The 20,982-nt window shown below is 30.1% G+C and overlaps 1 protein-coding gene across 3 annotated transcripts in view; it reads left to right on the top strand.

Annotated features, from left to right (window-relative positions):
* LOC129984809 (uncharacterized) overlaps positions 1-20,982 on the top strand; it is a 99,636-nt gene that overhangs the window by 60,579 nt on the left and 18,075 nt on the right. For all 3 annotated transcript variants that reach the window (XM_056094772.1, XM_056094771.1, XM_056094770.1), the window contains exons 11-17: positions 2,615-2,726; positions 2,843-2,904; positions 4,803-4,910; positions 6,315-6,453; positions 14,171-14,356; positions 16,419-16,513; positions 19,594-19,767. In XM_056094772.1, coding sequence (XP_055950747.1) covers positions 2,615-2,726; positions 2,843-2,904; positions 4,803-4,910; positions 6,315-6,453; positions 14,171-14,356; positions 16,419-16,513; positions 19,594-19,767 — 876 coding nt within the window. The remainder of the gene's footprint in view (positions 1-2,614; positions 2,727-2,842; positions 2,905-4,802; positions 4,911-6,314; positions 6,454-14,170; positions 14,357-16,418; positions 16,514-19,593; positions 19,768-20,982) is intronic.

Here is a 20,982-nt window from a genome sequence, read left to right as displayed (position 1 = left end):
TTTCCATTTAATAGATTTTCTCCAATATTTTTATCGATACTTAAAATTTTGGTGCAAGGCTTGATTCCAAAAATGATTTCATTTTTTTCTAGAAATTACGTAAATCTTAGAATTTTACTGAAATATCAAAATTGAATTTTTCTGACAATTGCAATATTTTTTTGTTCGAATTGCAATGGAAATATATTGGATTTGACAGAAAAAAATAAAAACGCATACAGTATTACACATCAAATTTTTAAAAATTTATCTGCATTTCATTTGTTTTAGAGACTTTTTCTTTAAATCATTTTAAAATGCTAAAGATTCCACTTTGAAATTTGAGAAAAAAATTTCCACTTATTACTGTCAATATTTTGAGTTACGATTTGTAGCATTATTTTATTATGTTCCAAATATCGTCTGCGTTTTCAACCATTTTTTTTACTAAGCATTTTGTTACTTTATACAAAATCTTCATCAAGTTTTTTATTTCTGTTAGAATTTTGTTTTTAGAAATTATAATAATCCATTTGGAATAATTACTAGCTTTCGAAAGTTCCACTCAGTTTTGTAATATATTGGGTTCTAAGTGCCTTTTTCTATTATTCGATGATTTTAAGACTATATTTTTTATGTAACGGTCTAAGATATTTCTGGTTATGATTGTTGTAAAATAAACATCCAAATGTTTGGAATTTTCATAAGGATTCCTTTCTTTTAACAGCAATTAAATCAAACCAATTTTTTCTGTGTCAGATAATGCGTTTGTCTTGCAACATAAATTTTTCGATATTTTAAATTATTGTAAGCATTATAAAAATCAAATGGCAATAAGCTTACTGCGGTTGAAAATTTACAGTGCCTTTAATTTAGTTTGACCTATTTATAACGCGATTTTATATCTACTTTCTTTTCAATGAATAAAACACAATCAATTCTTAATAGTCCAACAATATGGAATTGATTAATTTTTTTATATTTTCTATATCAAATACTGTGGTAAGAAAATTCAAATAAAAAGAAATCTAAAAGTTAAAGTGGGTCATCTAGTCAAGGTGTAAGTTTTTGCAACCTCCACTCCAATTTAATAAAAAAAAATGTAATTAAATTTTTGTATAGAAGCAGGTTTATTTCGAAATGCACAGTATAAAAGAGAAGGAATAATAGTAAAAATTAAAATCTTCTGATTGATACTTGGACCTGTTTTTATACTTTTCATTTCAGAGTAATTCTTTGCCTTGATTACTTTCAAAGCTGACCCAAAGTGAATATCAATAATTTTGAATTGTGCTTAAAATCAGACATATAAAAGAGAATACATGTAAATTGCAAACTTATCATATCCATAAATAATTTAAATATTGCGATTTCCATAAATATTTCATTATTTGCACCGAATATTTGAGTGTTACAAAATATGTGCAAATTTAAATTTTTCAATTTCACAAAAGTTTCTCTTCTCTTCTTTTTAATGGCCATATGTTTTATTAAGAAAAATATATGATGAGGAAGTTAAAGCAGATTAAACGGCCGTCAACAAATTTTAGAATTTTTCTCTAAGGAAGTAATAATCATCTGCCTCTTCTAGTTTCAAAACTGTTACAAATTTCATCGTATTAGTCTTAAGGACTTGTAGAATAGAATTTTGTTTTCTTTTGCTGCACTATTGTGTTGCAGTCATGAAATCTTGATTTATGATGTGCTCGTTGTTGTAATTATTTAAATTTTTCTTAAATTTCAAGATTCTCATGCAAGAATGAAAATTTGTGTTCAGTTCAAAATTCAAGAATGAATATTTGCGTTTAATGTAAAATTCAAGAATAAAGATTTGTGTTCAGTTCAAAGTTCGAGGATGAAAATTTGTTAGTTCAAAATTCAAGAATGAAGATTTGTGTTCTATTCAAAATTCAAGAATGAAGATTAGTGTTCTATTCAAGAATGAAGATTAGTGTTCTATTCAAAATTCAAGAATGGAGATTTGTGTTCTATTCAAAATTCAAGAATGGAAATTTGTGTTCTATTTAAAATTCAAGAATGGAAATTTGTGTTCTATTCAAAATTCAAGAATGGAGATTTGTGTTCTATTCAAAATTCAAGAATGGAGATTTGTGTTCTTTTCAAAATTCAAGAATGGAGATTTGTGTTCTTTTCAAAATTCAAGAATGAAGATTTGTGTTCTATTCAAAATTCAAGAATGGAGATTTGTGTTCTATTCAAAATTCAAGAATGGAGATTTGTGTTCTATTCAAAATTCAAGAATGGAGATTAGTGTTCTATTCAAAATTCAAGAATGGAGATTTGTGTTCTATTCAAAATTCAAGAATGGAGATTTGTTCCAGCTAAAAATTAATTATAAAAGGAAATATTATCGTCATTATAATTATTATTATAATTAGAGATTTTAAAAAGAAGAATATAAGTGCCGAAACTTCACTAAAACTTATCTTTCTTTCCATTTAAGATTGCGTCCCAACGATGCTCAATTATGGGTTGTGTTTTTCATATGTCCTTCATCCTTGATCATATATATCACAAAAGACTTTTTTTCTCTTCATTAATAAATGTTTCTATACTATTTTTCAATTCTGACATGAATTTCAATTAAAAGTGAATATAAAATGCTCTCTTTCAGATCAGTTGCAAGAAATTCGAAAGTCCAGTTTAACAAGAATACTATGCGATAATGGGGGAAAGTTAGTCCGACTGCTGCAGCCTTCACCCATGCTTATGCCAGATGAGTATTTGTACGTACTTTTGTTTTTAAAAAAATCAAATCGAAACTTAAATAAATATTCACCTCCCTTTTTCTTCATTTCTACCCATTTCACATTTCAAGTTCCCTTTTTTTCTTTTCATTTAGGAATGCCTTTCAAGAATGCGAAAAAGGAACTCAGCCGATGGATTTTTCTAAATGGAAAACAGGTAACAATGATATAATAAAACCAGCGAGAATATTGAATTCAAAACTTTCTCTTTAATAAAGGTATTGTCCATCTCTTTTTATTAAAAAACTGTAGATTCGGGTAAGGATATGAACTCTGTAAGTCCTGTCGTAAGGATTTAGTGCTTCTAGCATAATGAAGAAAACAAATACACATTTTAAATTTCTTTTTTCGACCAATCAAAAAAGATATTTGACACGTAACTACAAATGTATTTACAAAATCACATATAAGTTTAGTTCATTCAGGCTTAGGATGACAGAGAATTCACCTTGAAGTATTTAGTCCAACATTTGATACGTATATCTACTCACTCAAAGCTAAAACTATTTATTTATCTCGCCTTATTTACTCACAATCGGGCATATATACAGAAGAAGAAAATAAATGTTGTACAAAATTCTATAGGAATCGACACATTTGATGAAAGTATCATATATTGAATTTCGTCTGTCTAGCTCAAAGAATTTTTGAATTATCGTGTTTACAAATAAATATATAATTCCAAAAATGCGTTTTTTGAGCGAAGAGATATTTTGAGATCCATCAAAATATCGAATTCGAATTTTTTTTTTGACGATTAAATTATTTCTTTGTATATGTCATGTGACAGGAAGTATAAAGAACATAAATGAAATATTGAATAGACTTGATTTTTGAATTGCTCTTTCACAATCCATACATTTTTCGCAGTGTGCAGTAGCGTAAATTAGACAGATATGATTCCCTGATGAAAATAATCCTTTTAGTAAGCATTGTTTGTAATGTTCAGTATATTCAAATCACTAACATGGGGAATAACACACAGAACCAGAAAAGACAATTTAGATGAGTTAAGCAGCTTTCACATGAGGCCAACTATTACGTGGAACAAAAGGTCACGGCTACCTCAGGAAGATAACGTGCCTCCATTGGAACTATAGCAAATAGTTGTCTCACCTGCGTAATTATTTGCCATTGTCCCATTACGATCACGTGATCCTTCTGAGGTGGATGTAGTCTTCTACTGAGAGCAATAGTTGGCCTCGTGTGAACGCTGCTTTATGCATCCAATAAACCTGTGACAAAGTCCTACACCTGTGTTGGATCGAAAGTGGACAGAACATTTCACGGGGGGTTGTGACTGTAGAATTAAAGAACAGATTTCCCCGTTCCAGAAGATAGGGGAAGTGGAGATGTCAACAGAGTTTAGGTCGAATGTTGTTAGAATGAATAAATGTATTATTACTTTGATCTCGGTGTAAGGTTCAATTTCTCTATCTAATCCAGTGACATCATTAAATCTCAGCGCGATAATCGAGTTTTTGAGACGATTTAATCAAAATAAATATGTGTCGTTCCTTAACTTTGAAACTCCAATACGAAGAGAACTAAAGGCTGTGTATAGAGACAGGACATTATACAATCCATTTGTAGATACTTTTCAATAACCCAAGCGCAAGCGAAAGATCGCCAAATAAATTACAACTGCACCAATTTGAATACAAACTTAACTCTACAACTTTTTGGTGACTTTTTTTCCGGGGGGGGGGGAGCGCAGGTCTACATTATTTGGCGACTTTTCTTGCACTCGGCTTACCGAAAAGTACCTATCTGTATAATATATAATTGTCTTTCGCAGATAAACATGAGAATAGAAACAAGTGTATTCCAAAGATTAATTTCAACATTTAACTTGTATCTTAAGTCATATTTCATTATATTTTTCTAATTCCATTCTCATTTCTCTTCCTTGATATTTTTTTTTTTACTATTGGGTGAATAGTGTGATTATGTTATTTTTTTGTAAATAGAATATCTAAATTACAATTTAGTTTTTAAGCTTTGTAGTTTGAATTTCAACTACAACTTTGAAACTAACAGTAGTTTGAATTCCAGCCTCTCCGGTCTACGAGATACCCAAAGAAACGATTCTGACATCGTTAAGAGAAGCTATGAGACAAGCCAGAATTAGAATTGCTGCTGAACAAGAAATATTTAGCAACAGTAAGTTTATGAGTTAAAATTTATCATTGAAAATTTAAAAAAGATTGACATTTCAATTTAAAATTGAGATATAGATGATCAAAAGTATTTGTTTCCATTGCAATTGATATTTTATGGTGAAATGATATTTCCTTACTTCCCAGTAAACAGTTCGTGATGGAACACTCGTTTGCTTGAAATTCTTTCGAGATATAAACGCTGTTTCATCATTATCACTAGTTGCTTCATAAATTTAATGTATATAAAACAAAAATGTTTTCTTAGAAATGGAGAAACATACGCGGAATTCCTTGAATAATATTGTTACGAATATGTAATGTTGCTTACCAGCACAGTTGCTAATATCATAGGAAAGGTAGTTTTACGGTTAGTTCAATTGGATGCTGATCGGATGCAGGATCAAAAACCCTTGGGCTTGGCGACAATTTGGTGACTTTGGTGATAAAATGGATGATACTGGAATATTCAGGAATTTTGGAGATAGCATTAATAGGAGGCGAATTATTAGAGAACCTTATGTGCCATGCTCCGGAAGCTATAAAAGACCGCAGACCAAGCTAGGCTCAGTCGTATAGTATGAGTCGTACAACCATGTACGCCTTTGAACGCCCTGAATAATCTATTCACTCTATTTCATACAGCGTCTCCAGTACACACACGTGCAAAAATTCCGTGCTCCCACGAAAAAGTGGTATGTTCGTTCATACCTAACTCATCATTAAAATGTTTCAGGATTGTTTCGAATCGCCCTGTACTGCTTCTTCTTTAGAACGAAAAAAATTAAAAATTAGTCTTCAGTTCATTGATTACCTTAAAGGATTTTTGAAAAATTCTTTTTAACAAAAGATATTATTTCACAGATCTTAATGAAGTATTAAAAAACATTTCAAATCTAGATCATGGCATAGCAAGTTTATATGGCATCTTGGCATTTAGAATTAATTTTTTTTTTTGGTCCACTCCAATCTTTTCTACTTTTGAATTTTAAAATGGCAAAAAAAGTCTTCAGAATATTGTTTTTACAGGGCCCTTCAGGACATCTATACCAGTCTTTCTCACCTCTTCCCAGACTACCGAATTTAGAATCGTGCTTGTTTCTTATTGCAAAATGATTTGACAATTGTAAAGCTGAAAGTCTGAGCTGAATTTTGTTACGATTTTGATATTTATGGTGAACTTCGGTATCGAAAATCATTTTGGAATTTAAAATATAGTTCTCTTTTGATATAATATTTTTTATATGAAGTTTCAACTTTAAGGGACAATAGAATTTTTTTCTTTTGAGCTCTATTTTATAAATCCGATGTATAGTGGAAAATATCTAAATTGCATTTTTTTATCTTGCTGATTTATTCTTTGTAGGCTATACTTGCTTATAATCCTAAATGAACTCTTATATCTTAGACATTGGGGTGGCCCATTTTCGAAGTGCCGAAGCCGTGCATCACGTTTTCTTACGTCCGAAGCGGCAAGCTATGCTGATTGCCAACAAATCTCTGATCCTGGAGCTAGCTTCTCACCAATTCATGCAAGACGCCCAAATGTGAGAATTGAAATTAATTTACTCTTTGTTTTGCCTTAATTATCTTAAATATACATATATCGAATGGACTTATCGTTTATTACTGTAATAACATTTCCAACAGCACGGCTTGTCATTTCTAAAATTAGCTGTTCGACAAAAATATTTATCAAGAAACTGTATTTCTTAAATGTTAGTAAGCCCTAAATAGACTAAATTTTTCAACTTCAAAGCTAGATATAAATCAATATGTTATCAAATATAGCTGCATCTATTACATTTCTTAATGTTTTTCAGAATTTTAGTACTTTTCTTTATTTTTCCAAAAAGATAATGTAAGTTATTCACGCCATGTAGAGTCCATGCATCATCTTCACCATAAATTAAAAATGCAAAGTACAAATGAGTACAAAATGCAAAGTAATACATTCTTGTATTATACCCAACCATATTTACCATATATTTGACGGTGAAAATGTCCTGGGATTTCTTGTCTGGAGACATTTGAATGATGCTTCAAATACGGTATAGAATGACCTATAGTTTTAAATTGCATTTTTTGCTCTGTAAAACCTGTAACAATATAATTCGAAGATTTGCAACACCTGTCATTTTTTTAACATTAAATCTATACTAATAATAAACATGTCTGTGTTTTCCAATCAATTTTAATAAAACATCAAACTTTAATAAAAGAAAACTTTATTAAGCGTATCAATAGTGAAATCAAAGTTCGAAAAATGTTCAGCAAGTACTTGAAAACAAAATTATTATATTTCATCTTTCCAAAACAATAGTAAAAGCTTTAGAAAAATCACCCAACCGTGTTTGATTTAGTGAAAACTATACAACTCCCTTCAATAAAACACAATCCAAAGCTAGTAGAAAAACTCCAAAAATTGTTGCAATATCTCCAATCGTCATGCGGTATGTGAAGAGACATTTCAAGTATCTGCTTGTTAACCAGTTTGGTTTAAAGAGTCCGCTTCGATAGAAGACAAGCCAAGACTGGCAGTAACCGTATACATTTGTTGAAGTATCGTCAGTTGTCACGTTGGATGTGAAGAAACCTTTCAAATATCTTCTTGTCAACCAGTATGGCTTAAAGAGTTCGCTTCGATGAAGACAAGCCAAGACTGGAAGTAACATTCTATCGTTTCTTGCAATATCATCACTTGTCACGATGTATGGGAAGAAACATTTCAAATATCTTCTTGTCAACCAGTATGGCTTAAAGAGTTCGCTTCGACAGAAGACAAGCCAAGACTGGAAGTAACATTCTAGAATTTGTTGCAGTATCGTCAGTTGTCATGTTGGATATGAAGAAACCTTTCAAATATCTTCTTGTCAACCAGTATGGCTTAAAGAGTTCGCTTCGATAGAAGACAAGCCAAGACTGGAAGTAACATTATACATTTGTTGAAGTATCGTCAGTTGTCATGTTGGATGTGAAGAAACATTTCAAATATCTTCTTGTCAACCAGTATGGCTTAAAGAGTTCGCTTCGATAGAAGACAAGCCAAGACTAGAAGTAACCTTATACATTTATTGAAGTATCGTCACTTGTCACGATGTATGGGAAGAAACATTTCAAATATCTTCTTGTCAACCAGTATGGCTTAAAGAGTTCGCTTCGATAGAAGACAAGCCAAGACTAGAAGTAACCTTATACATTTGTTGAAGTATCGTCACTTGTCACGATGTATGGGAAGAAACATTTCAGATATCTTCTTGTCAACCAGTATGGCTTAAAGAGTTCGCTTCGATGAAGACAAGCCAAGACTGGAAGTAACATTCTATCGTTTCTTGCAATATCATCACTTGTCACGATGTATGGGAAGAAACATTTCAAATATCTTCTTGTCAACCAGTATGGCTTAAAGAGTTCGCTTCGACAGAAGACAAGCCAAGACTGGAAGTAACATTCTAGAATTTGTTGCAGTATCGTCAGTTGTCATGTTGGATATGAAGAAACCTTTCAAATATCTTCTTGTCAACCAGTATGGCTTAAAGAGTTCGCTTCGATAGAAGACAAGCCAAGACTGGAAGTAACATTATACATTTGTTGAAGTATCGTCAGTTGTCATGTTGGATGTGAAGAAACATTTCAAATATCTTCTTGTCAACCAGTATGGCTTGAAGAGTTCGCTTCGATAGAAGACAAGCCAAGACTAGAAGTAACCTTATACATTTATTGAAGTATCGTCACTTGTCACGATGTATGGGAAGAAACATTTCAAATATCTTCTTGTCAACCAGTATGGCTTAAAGAGTTCGCTTCGACAGAAGACAAGCCAAGACTGGAAGTAACATTCTAGAATTTGTTGCAGTATCGTCAGTTGTCATGTTGGATATGAAGAAACCTTTCAAATATCTTCTTGTCAACCAGTATGGCTTAAAGAGTTCGCTTCGATAGAAGACAAGCCAAGACTGGAAGTAACATTATACATTTGTTGAAGTATCGTCAGTTGTCATGTTGGATGTGAAGAAACATTTCAAATATCTTCTTGTCAACCAGTATGGCTTAAAGAGTTCGCTTCGATAGAAGACAAGCCAAGACTAGAAGTAACCTTATACATTTATTGAAGTATCGTCACTTGTCACGATGTATGGGAAGAAACATTTCAAATATCTTCTTGTCAACCAGTATGGCTTAAAGAGTTCGCTTCGATAGAAGACAAGCCAAGACTAGAAGTAACCTTATACATTTGTTGAAGTATCGTCACTTGTCACGATGTATGGGAAGAAACATTTCAGATATCTTCTTGTCAACCAGTATGGCTTAAAGAGTTCGCTTCGATGAAGACAAGCCAAGACTGGAAGTAACATTCTATCGTTTCTTGCAATATCATCACTTGTCACGATGTATGGGAAGAAACATTTCAAATATCTTCTTGTCAACCAGTATGGCTTAAAGAGTTCGCTTCGACAGAAGACAAGCCAAGACTGGAAGTAACATTCTAGAATTTGTTGCAGTATCGTCAGTTGTCATGTTGGATATGAAGAAACCTTTCAAATATCTTCTTGTCAACCAGTATGGCTTAAAGAGTTCGCTTCGATAGAAGACAAGCCAAGACTGGAAGTAACATTATACATTTGTTGAAGTATCGTCAGTTGTCATGTTGGATGTGAAGAAACATTTCAAATATCTTCTTGTCAAGCAGTATGGCTTAAAGAGTTCGCTTCGATAGAAGACAAGCCAAGACTAGAAGTAACCTTATACATTTATTGAAGTATCGTCACTTGTCACGATGTATGGGAAGAAACATTTCAAATATCTTCTTGTCAACCAGTATGGCTTAAAGAGTTCGCTTCGATAGAAGACAAGCCAAGACTGGAAGTAACATTCTAAAATTTGTTGCAGTATCGTCAGTTGTCATGTTGGATATGAAGAAACCTTTCAAATATCTTCTTGTCAACCAGTATGGCTTAAAGAGTTCGCTTCGATAGAAGACAAGCCAAGACTAGAAGTAACCTTATACATTTGTTGAAGTATCGTCAGTTGTCATGTTGGATGTGAAGAAACATTTCAAATATCTTCTTGTCAACCAGTATGGCTTGAAGAGTTCGCTTCGATAGAAGACAAGCCAAGACTAGAAGTAACCTTATACATTTATTGAAGTATCGTCACTTGTCACGATGTATGGGAAGAAACATTTCAAATATCTTCTTGTCAACCAGTATGGCTTAAAGAGTTCGCTTCGATAGAAGACAAGCCAAGACTGGAAGTAACATTCTAGAATTTGCTGCAGTATCGTCAGTTGTCATGTTGGATGTGAAGAAACATTTCAAATATCTTCTTGTCAACCAGTATGGCTTAAAGAGTTCGCTTCAATGGAAGACAAGCCTAAACTGGAAGTAACATTCTAGCATTCGTTGCAATATCAGCACTTGTCACAAGGAATATGAAGAAGCATTTCAAAAATTCTTGACACTTTATAGGAGTAGTGTCATTAGATGGGAGGATATGAAGTAATGTGTCGAACTTCATCTTGTCATCTAGTGCATTTTAAAATCTTTGTTTCGATAGAAGATATGTCGCATCTGCATCGCAAGTTTTATTTGAATATTGTCACTTTTTATGAAAGTTTTGAAGAAGTCTTTTCAATATTTTTATCTTCTACTGTTATCAATCTGTAGGCAAATGTCTTTAGAAAATCCATGATCGAAGAAATATTTGGTCATCGTCTCCTGGTTTTGTTTATTTTTATCATTTGATGGCATACGACGTTCAATGTTACGTTATTTCTTTATAGTTTTCAGAATAGTTTTTGATTGAGATTCATTAAAAAATGTTTAATACATTTTTTAGCCTGTGATAAAGTTGTGAATGGCCATGAAAAATTCCCAGGAAAAGTAATTATTATTCTCAACGATATGCTGAAAAGCATGGCATTTGGTGTCATCTTTTGAATCATTAGACTTTTCCAACCATAGGAGTAACTCTTTAAGAGGCCCATCAAGATTTTTACAAAACTTCAAGGTGTTCGAACCTTCAACATCATCAATCAGTTTTTTTAATTTCCTAGCAAGAGCGGCACGTCGTTCGGGTTTCATCGGAACGACTGGTTTAAACAGAAATCCAGGAGAAAGTGCTGTAGCACAAGCCATAGCAACAGTAAATCGCCAGAACACAGGCATGTCGAAATATTTCAATTAGAAACAATAAATAAGCAGTAATCAAAGCAGTTTAAAAAGTCACAAATCACCAACGCAGTAAAATACACAATTAATCTTTTCTCTTTGTTCATTTGTCTGTTGCTGATTCGATTATTGTTGCTTAAGGCATTTGTTGCATAATAGAAGGGCAACAATACTGCCAATATTCCATTTCTATTTATTATTTACTCGTTATTTGTATGTACAACAATGCTTGATTTCCAAACAATCTTTTTTTAACAATAATCTGTCCTGCCCATAGTTTTCTATAGATTCTGTTAAATATATGCATTTGCTTGTTAAAAAATTGTGATATCTGATACTTCAAAAGCTATTTTAATAAATTCGATATATACTCGTTGGCACAAACAAAGAAATTGTAAAAACTCAGTCAAATTCTTTAATGAATGAGTAAATAATATGTTACATTTCAAATATAAGGGAATATAAATTTAACAGATCGACTTGCATGAAACTTTGAGATTTTTTTTTTTTCTTTTCACCACAGAATATCCCCGAACTTGGAATCTCTAGGATTCCCTTTCAGTTGAATGGATATACGTAGAAAGATTTATTAAGAAGAAAACATTTTAAAGTTTACATACATTATACAAAATAATAACTACACACAATACAATAATGAAGAAGAGAGTGTTCGATAGGGAGTATGAGTTCAGGAATTTTGATACTACTAAAATTATTATTAATGCAACATTTTAAATCCAATTAATATTTTTCATATAAATCTTTTCCTAGTTGTATGCAACATATTGTTTGAATTTTGTAAAAGAAAAGAAAAGTGTGCAAAAAGTACAATAACAATACGATGAAAGTCAGCGGTTATTATAAATTTAATAACAATTCTAATCCTATTGGGTTTAGGATAAGTTTTGTAAAAAACGTTCAAAACTACGTGATAGTATTTGTCGTCGAATCTTTCGTTGTTCATAAAGTTTATTTCCTAATACTGTAGAATTTAAAAGCATCGATATTTACACTCTAAATAAAATAACACTTGTAGATTTATTAAATAGCATTACTAATAACATTGTTGCCTAATTTTCGATCAGATAACAGAATTTACCTAACCGAAAGTTAAGTAAGACCTTATCCAAACAGGTTTGATGCAGGTCTAAACTATTTGGCGACTTTTCACTTGTGCCAAACTAACTGAAAAATACAACAACATCTCTCGTTCTCCAGAATCGGTCATGTTTGGAAATTAAAAGCCTTTGAATTCAAGAACTTCAGCAGCTGGATGCACTTCGGCGATATTTAGATATGAACATCGGCTGTAGTGCCTTTTTTTCGAATATGTAATCATAATAATGTAATTGCACTGTATTGGTTCTCAAATAGTTAAAGAAACAACAAGAAATACATTTTTCAGTTTTATTTATATTATGAATTTTATTAACTTAAAAATTTAATTTAAGTCATAAATTTTTCTTTAGGTGTTATGTTTTAATTTTATATTAAATATTTTTTGTCAATGATTTTGATAATTAGATGATTAAAAAAATACTGCGTTGCTTGAAGTGCAAAATTTATTCAAAGCAACTACAAATAAATTAAAAACCAATAACCAATTTTGTTTGAATTTAATACTAGATTTTCAATAAAAAATATTTTTAGCTTGGCATTGGCGTCATTTAAAATATCGAACATCGTGGGAATATTGTACTGTATCTTGTGCTAATAAGGATTTCTCATCCACCATTATCTTCTGTTTCAAAAATTGAGCCATTTTTGATGTATTTAAAGAATAATTTATACGCGGAATGAGGCATTTTAAAGTTATCTTTACTTTTAATACAAGAATACCAAACGGCTATAGAATTCAAATCTTATAAAATGCTCTTAAATGATCTAATTCGATACTTCGAATCTCTCTACAATTTTACCTATGTAATATGTTGATTATTTGCAATCAGTACTTTAAATTTTGATTATTTTTTTTTTAAAGTTATGGATGGTTTGCAGATCTTACATGTGAAATTCACCCCATTTTATTTTTACAAACCATTTGTACTCTTGCAAATAATACACAAACTTTCTGTAAATTGCCCCTATCTTTTTCGCCGCTTAAAAATCGTTCAAACCTTTCTAGTAGTAAGAAAGAAACAAATGCTGAAAATGCACTTTTTCGTTCTCCGATTTTTTACTAACACCAAAAAAAAATATGAAAAAAATACCAACTTTTAGAAAATATTAAAGTATGTGACTACGTTTGGGATGAATGTTTTGAAAAACGTTCGAAAAAGTAGTAATATTTTTGAATATTTGCATTAAAAATAAATTGAAAAAACATCTATGAAATCAAAGTATACCAATTAAGTATCAATTTTTTTTAAAAAAATTAGAAGAAAAGGCGTCTTTTTTTATTATAAAAGAGAAATTTAAAAATCTTCTGTTTATCAAATGATTTGCTTCAAGTTCCTGGACTAAAAAATAACTTGTATTCCAATCATTCTTTAAATATTGGTGTTTCACTGATACATAATACGAAATTGTCATTTTTTTTCACATTGTGAAGCATTTCACTAAAACAATTATAAAATATTTCTAAATGAATAGATTACTCATTCTCTAGTTCAGGAACTGCAGAATTTATTGAGAAATTATATTATTTGAACAAAAAATACGTATTATATTTTAATGTATGAGGTTTTTCGTAACAAAATTCTATCAAAGGTTACAATTTGAGAAAATGAAAATTGAAAATGTATAATGGCATTTAAAACGTATGTAAATATTAAAAAAAAATCAATATAATTTTCTAACTGTTTTATAAAGAAACTTGCTTAAACATTAGAAATATTAAATAAAAAAATTCAAAATTTTGCAAAAAAAATCTTTTTATCTTAACCACCTACCTCAAATTGTTAAGGTTGATAGCAGCAGTTTAGTGTACGGACAGTGATTAGCGTAAGCTATCGGATATTGCTAACACATTATACACAATCCATTAGTAGTTTTTATAATTTAAAGAAAATATGTAGTGCAAAATGCGAACATATATATATTATAATTAAACAAAACTCACTAATATTGCACATTTTTATGATTATTTTGCCAGCAAGGATCACGAGAAGAAACCGAGTGATGCTGATATCTCCAGCATGATGGCTACTCTGTCAGCTCAAGACGTGGAGGATTACCTTCAGCAAGAAATGAAGGTGACTCTTCCTGATCACGTCGAAGGGAAGTGCAGACTGGAGGAGGAACAGTCGTCTCTTCCTTGCGATCATACCACTCCTTTCAGGTATTTTAATGATGTTACATCGTTATTTAAAATCACCGCAATGTTTTTAAATAAAGATCATGATGTAAAGACTTTTCATTGGCTTTGAATAGAATTATTTTGAATCTATTTTAATTTATTCTATGACTTTCATGATCTAAAGAGCTTTAATTGACTTTGAATAGAATCGTTTTGAAGTTATTTAATTTATTCTATGACGTTCATGATCTAAAGATCGTTAATTGGCTTTGAATAGAATTATTTTCAACTTATTTTTGTTTATTCTATGACGTTCATGATCTAAAAAGCTTTAATTGGCTTTGAATAGAATTATTTTCAACTTATTTTTGTTTATTCTATGACGTTCATGATCTAAAAAGCTTTAATTGGCTTTGAATAGTATGGTTTTGAACTTATTTTATTCTTAAGGTTTTATTTTAGATGCTTGTTATTTGAATTTTAAGGAAACAATTCAAAAAAATATACAAAAAATTTCTAATATCAAATTAATTGGGAGATCTCTTCGGATAGCTAATATTTCTTTAAATAATTTTTGAAATGAATTCATAAGAGATGAAAACGATTAATCGTTTTATGTTCTAATTTTATAGCCCAATCGCTGTCAAATATATCTCGAATAAATTAAAATACCTCTCACGCTGTAGTTTATTATGTATTTATATAAATTATAATTTTCCCAGGAATAAATAAGAAAAGAAGAATATAAGGATAATAAAAAAATAACACCAGTATTTAGAAAAAAAATTTAGAATACTTTAAAAAAAAACACCTAGCTTCGGGGTAATTTTTATAATCAAAATTAATATTGCAATTTTATTAAAGGACTTTTTAATGCAAATATCTTTATTTCCAAAAATTTGATACTCACTAGCAAACATCTATTTTCTTTGCAATCTTCTTATGCATCAAAGTTCTTGGGTATCCTCAAAAGTTTACAAATGTGTCATAATTTTTGTAAATAATCAGAACTAGGCAGTTATAAGCAATTCTATACTTTGAAACATGGAAGATTTTTATTGGAAACTGGAAGAAATCTAACGAAGAAATTTCATTCATGTAAAGCAGCTAGAAAAATTCCTAGTTCTGTACAACTTTGTTTACGTTCGAAAATGTTCACAGATTGTGTTAAAAAGGAGATTGTACGCTAATAAACATTACCTTTTGACTATAAATTTAACAAAATGCAAGTTTTATTTACTTTCATAAGTTTATAGGGATATATATTGAGATGAACTCGTGCTCCTAGCAGAACTACTAAAGTTCTCCCCACAATTGTGTGTTACAAATTAGTTAATTTTTTACCCTGCCCCTGTAAAATTACTCCCCTGCAGTTTCTTTCTACCCAGGTTTAGCAAATTTTATAAATAGCATTTGTAAAATATACTACATTTTTTTAATAAAAACTATGTCTTCTTAAAAACTAATATTTTAAAAAATGATATTAATAAAAACTAGTCTCAAATTAAATAAACTACTGCCAGTAAATACATAACAAGTTGTATATATTTTCTGAAAAAGTAAAATCAAATTTAGATGTTTAAGGCTACAACTGACTTTGCATAATATGTAATGAAGAAATTTCACACAAAGCTTTTTGGAATTCTTTTTATTATTATTTGTGCTGCAAAAGTAACAGTTTAACTCTTTTTTTTTTCTTCTTTTTTTATTTTCAATGACCATTTTTGAGCCTCTCCCTCTACTTTTTCCCTTTGAGAACAATTTCACCTCTCCCCCCCCCCAGTATGGCTCTGAAAATAAATATCAGGGGGGGGGGTAGGAATTTGTATAAATAAAGTATCATGAGAAGGAATCTTGCAGTTTGAAGTGATACTTAAAAGCTACACTTTCTGACTTTTCTTTACGAATTTTTATTCTTATCTGCCATTCACACAGCTGTTTTATCCATACAGTTGTTTTTTATATTAAATTCTTATCCATAATCTTAAGTGTTTGAAATAAACTAATGCAAAAAGTAGTAAAAGTATAAACATATGGCAGAAGATATCTGTGCCAATTTCTAAATAATTCATTCTTTTATTCTTTGGAACTCTGATTCTTTCAGGTCCGCTTCGGGATGGTGTAACAACATACAAAATCCACACTGGGGAAAATCTTTGGTGACATTTCAGAGACTGCTGCCGCCGCGGTATCACGATGGTTAGTACGAACAGAGCATTCTCATTATTTAGAAATGTCTATAGTAGACTAAGTACATTCTTCAATTTTTAGTAGCTATTTTCATGTAAATGCCATTTTTAAAGTTGTATTGTTTAGATATGCATTAGTTCTACTTACGCACTAGTCTAAAACTATTTGAACTATTTTAAATTTTACAAGGCTTGAAAAAAATATGGTAAATTTTTAAAATAGTTGTGACAATGGAAACCTTCACACTTCTTGTAAGTTATTCGTAAATTAAATAATTTTGTATATATTGTCAATGTAATCTTTATATGTAATATATTAAAATAATTTTAATTTACTATACTCTTTTTTAAATAAAAAAAAGTGCTATTTCGCACACAAAATTGTTAGACATTCTCTTTCAAGATATAACTGGAATTCTTTGCTTTAAACCATAGAAAATTTTAATAAATGTCGTTGGAGTATTTACATACGGCATGTTAACATGATTTTATTGATATGACATTGTTCTCTGATTATGAGATCCATGTTTCTCTCATTTCACACAGAAAACAATAACTAGGTAATTGGCATTCCAAACAGATTGCTTTTAAATGACATCGGAAACAGTTAAGCAAGTCAAATTTTTACATTACTCCATTTATATACTCTTTAAATGCAGCTGATTTGAAATTTAATCAATTTCTTCAATAATATCTTAATGAAATTGAGACATTAGCTTTTGTTCTCTGTTCACCAGTCTTTGACTATGCCGTCAGACTATTTCACCCAAAATAAAAATTGTAAAAAATTGGAAGCGAAATTTCTACATTTTCAGAAGTTTGAGAATTGTTTTCTTGAGCTATAAATCTTTAAAAAAAATTTTGATGAAAAATTTTACCTTAAAAATAGTTTTAAAGTGAAAAATTAATTTTCTATGCTAATATATAACTTAGAAATATTCTTCAGCCTGTTTTTCAATAAAAATTTATAATAATTGAAGAAAAAAATTTAATAAATTTAATAAATTGAATAAAATATTATACTTCGTAACTGAATATTATGATATAAGCATCCTTATTTATGTTATAATATTCATGTTATAATAATTAAGATAAATGTGTGTTGACGTTCTACAGGCAGGATTGTTTGATCTATAGCTACCAAATTTGACTCATATATATCTTGAAAATTTGAAACTTGAACTTCGAAGAAATTTTTTTTTGTTAAATTTTAATTAGAATTTTTATAAATTAAAAAATAAGGTGAATTTTGGCGCTTTACTGCGATAATTTCCCAAAACATTACCATGCAAAAATTATTTTTGTATCATCTTAAAATTTAAAAGATTATCTTTTTAATAATAGAATTTAGTGATAATAAGATAGCAATCCGAATCTATGCCATTGAAATAAAAAAAAAATGCAAAAATAGAGCCCTTATTCAGCAAAAGTATTAGCTGAAACTTCCGATTGCTCAAAATAAAACAAGATGAAATTGTAAGCTGAAAAACTAAATTGTATTATGATTAAATTATGCTGTAACCCTATTTTAGGAATGTTTACAAAGAAATACACGTGGAATAATATGTATAAATGAAGCTTAAATAAAACGGAAAACAACCCTAATCCATAGGTACTGTTGCAGAAAAAGTAACTATAGTTGTTTTCTTCGCATATAACTAGCTTTGTAGCCGACATTTTCTTTCCTATAAGATTTGGTCATCGCCTTTTTATGAAAAATAATCGCGATAGTTTCCCTTTATCATTTAATAATACAAAATATCTGAGAGACCAAGCTTCGCTCAGCAGTGTTTTTTTGTAAAATCGTGTTTTTTCTTGGAGAAAATATTTAGAAACAAATCACATACTGATAATATATAAATATTTTTCAATCCTGCCTACGTACGAAATGGTCACTTAAATAAAAAAAATCATGAATGCGTTTAGTTTAACATGTTATTCGAAACAATCTGCTATATTCATTTTACAGTTTATCTATCGTTACTTCTATTTTTGAACTTGCACTCAGTTTTACTATGATGAAATCGAGTCCGAGATGGCGCTATGTTACATTGTCAGCAGTAGAGCAGTTACAAAAAGGCTCTAAAAGGTATTAAATAAGGTGTCTAAAATCGCGTTTTTTTTTTTTAAGGGAAGACACCTGTGTAGATAAAAAACAAAAAATTAAATACATAGCAAAAAAAAAAAAAAAAAACGGACTCGAATCGAGCACCCGCGTTATTCATGTTGTTCTTAGCACTATACTGCACTGCACACACTTTGAAGCGGAAGTGGAATATACTTTTCTATTAGTTAGTAATAAAAATTGTGTGTGTCTGTAAAATCTTATTTTTTCAGGAAAGACACCTATATAAATAATACAAATGAACTTAAAAGACAAAACTTAATCTAAATATAAAATTTGACCCATATCCTTAGAGCCGTTTCCTAGATACACTATATATATATATATATATATATATATATATATATATATATATATATATATATATATATATATATATATATATATATATATATATATATATATATATATATATAAGGTATTTCGACTAAATAATATGCAATATATTTTTGTTGGTTGAAGCTAAGAAGTTGGAGAAGTTGTATTTTTAATTCTCTTTAATATCCATTTCGGAAAAACAATTTATTTACAAGCAGACGCAGCGCTCGGCACAAAAGCAGAAGTAAAGAGCAAAAAAGGGGCCGAAACAAATGATCACTAGTCTTATATAACATAGGATTTCCGACAACGCGCCATTGGAATACATGTTTTGACCTCTGATAAGGGCAAATAAAGTATCACTTTCATTTGATAGGCAGTACTTATGGCGCATTAGTTTTACAGAGGAATTAATTAAACCGAAAGTGGAATGGGATCACGAAATAAGGGAATATTTTTAGAATGAAGTTACAATGACCTAAATTAAGATAAAATCTTGGAAATTAATTAAATTGAAATTAGAATTGAAATATCATATATATATAAATACAAGAATTGTTCGTTTGAAGTTATGAAATAACCAAAGCCTTTTCTCGGGTTCTATTTCTATTCATTTCATTTAGCGATATTCATTTTCTTCTTTACAGGTGTGAGTGCAGCTCGAGCAGTGGGCCGTTCGGGTCGAGCTCTTCCCTCTCCTCGTCTCATCTCTTGGACAGTCCACTACGACACTGATGCACCCCATGCTAGATACAGCTTAGCTCTAATGCAGTGGGGACAATTTTTGGACCATGATCTTACTCTCACTCCTATGCATGAAGGTACAGGTGTAAATAATAATTTTTTAAAATTAACTTAAAATGCATAAGCTAATTTTATTTCTTATTAGAATACAATGTCTATTTAGACTGAAAATTAACCTTTAAAGCAAATCAACAATTCCTGAGAATACCTTTTTACAGCAAATTCCTTCTTTCAAAATATCTTTATCCTATGTTTGTACACAGCTTCTATAACTTCTTCCATGTAGAAATGGCTTTTTTCAGGTCACAGCTAATTTTTGGAGCTAATTTTTTTTTCTACTGTTTCAAATCTTTGATTTTTCAAAATTATAGCAAATAAAAATCTAAGAGAAAGTAATCTAAGGAGAAAAAGTCCACAGATTCGATCTAAAAAGGTTTGATCAGTTGTAACATGTCTTTGGTCCACACATTTGATTCATCCAGTTGTTCCAGACAAGTTGACATAATTCATGGGTTCACATGCTGATATTTAAGGCCTCTGTCATAAATCGCCAAAAAATTGAAAACAACGTCAATCTTATACAATTAGTATAACCTATCCACACACAAAAATTAGAAATGATGACCATAAATTAACATGTAAATCTGTTAACAAAAAAAATATCAGTTAGTCCAAAACAAATTTGATCCATTTTCATACCTTCATGTAATGCAATTTTTCCATTATAAGAAGTCATTGTTTTCAATGACGAAATCAAGGTAGATGATATAAAAAAAGAATGCATTTATTACTGATTTTGGAAATAGAATATCATCTTGTGATAACCATTTTATTTGATTTTTTTATTTATGGTACTACTATTGTGCTTTTCCATTGGAATTTTGATGTGAGTATTGTAAAATTCAAAGGGAATTCCATAAAAGCGTTTTATGTAACGAATTTCTGGCTATAAGTATTGTAAGACGGCAAAATGAAACTTTTTCTAATGTCTGCCCTACATGACACTCATACTTTAAAAAAAATTATAATTATTTTAGCTACATAAAGAATTATAATACTTTTCTACTTAATCTCCACCAAAACTTTGTAAATATAAATTACAACCCCCCCCCCCAAAAAAAAATATTTTGTTTTTCATTCCTTAAATTTACAAATCAGATCATGGGAATTAATGGGACATGAAATAGTAACTAATGCAAATTTTAAAATCTACTACCAGAAAATTAGGGCATCTTTTCTTTACTGATTATGATAAAATCATCAAGTATTAATCATATTAATCACACATTTTC

Source organism: Argiope bruennichi, chromosome 9, assembly GCF_947563725.1.
Source record: "Argiope bruennichi chromosome 9, qqArgBrue1.1, whole genome shotgun sequence".
NCBI lineage: Eukaryota > Metazoa > Arthropoda > Arachnida > Araneae > Araneidae > Argiope > Argiope bruennichi.
The sequence above is the reverse complement of the archived record's forward strand: the minus strand, read 5'-3'. Positions and strand labels throughout refer to the sequence as shown.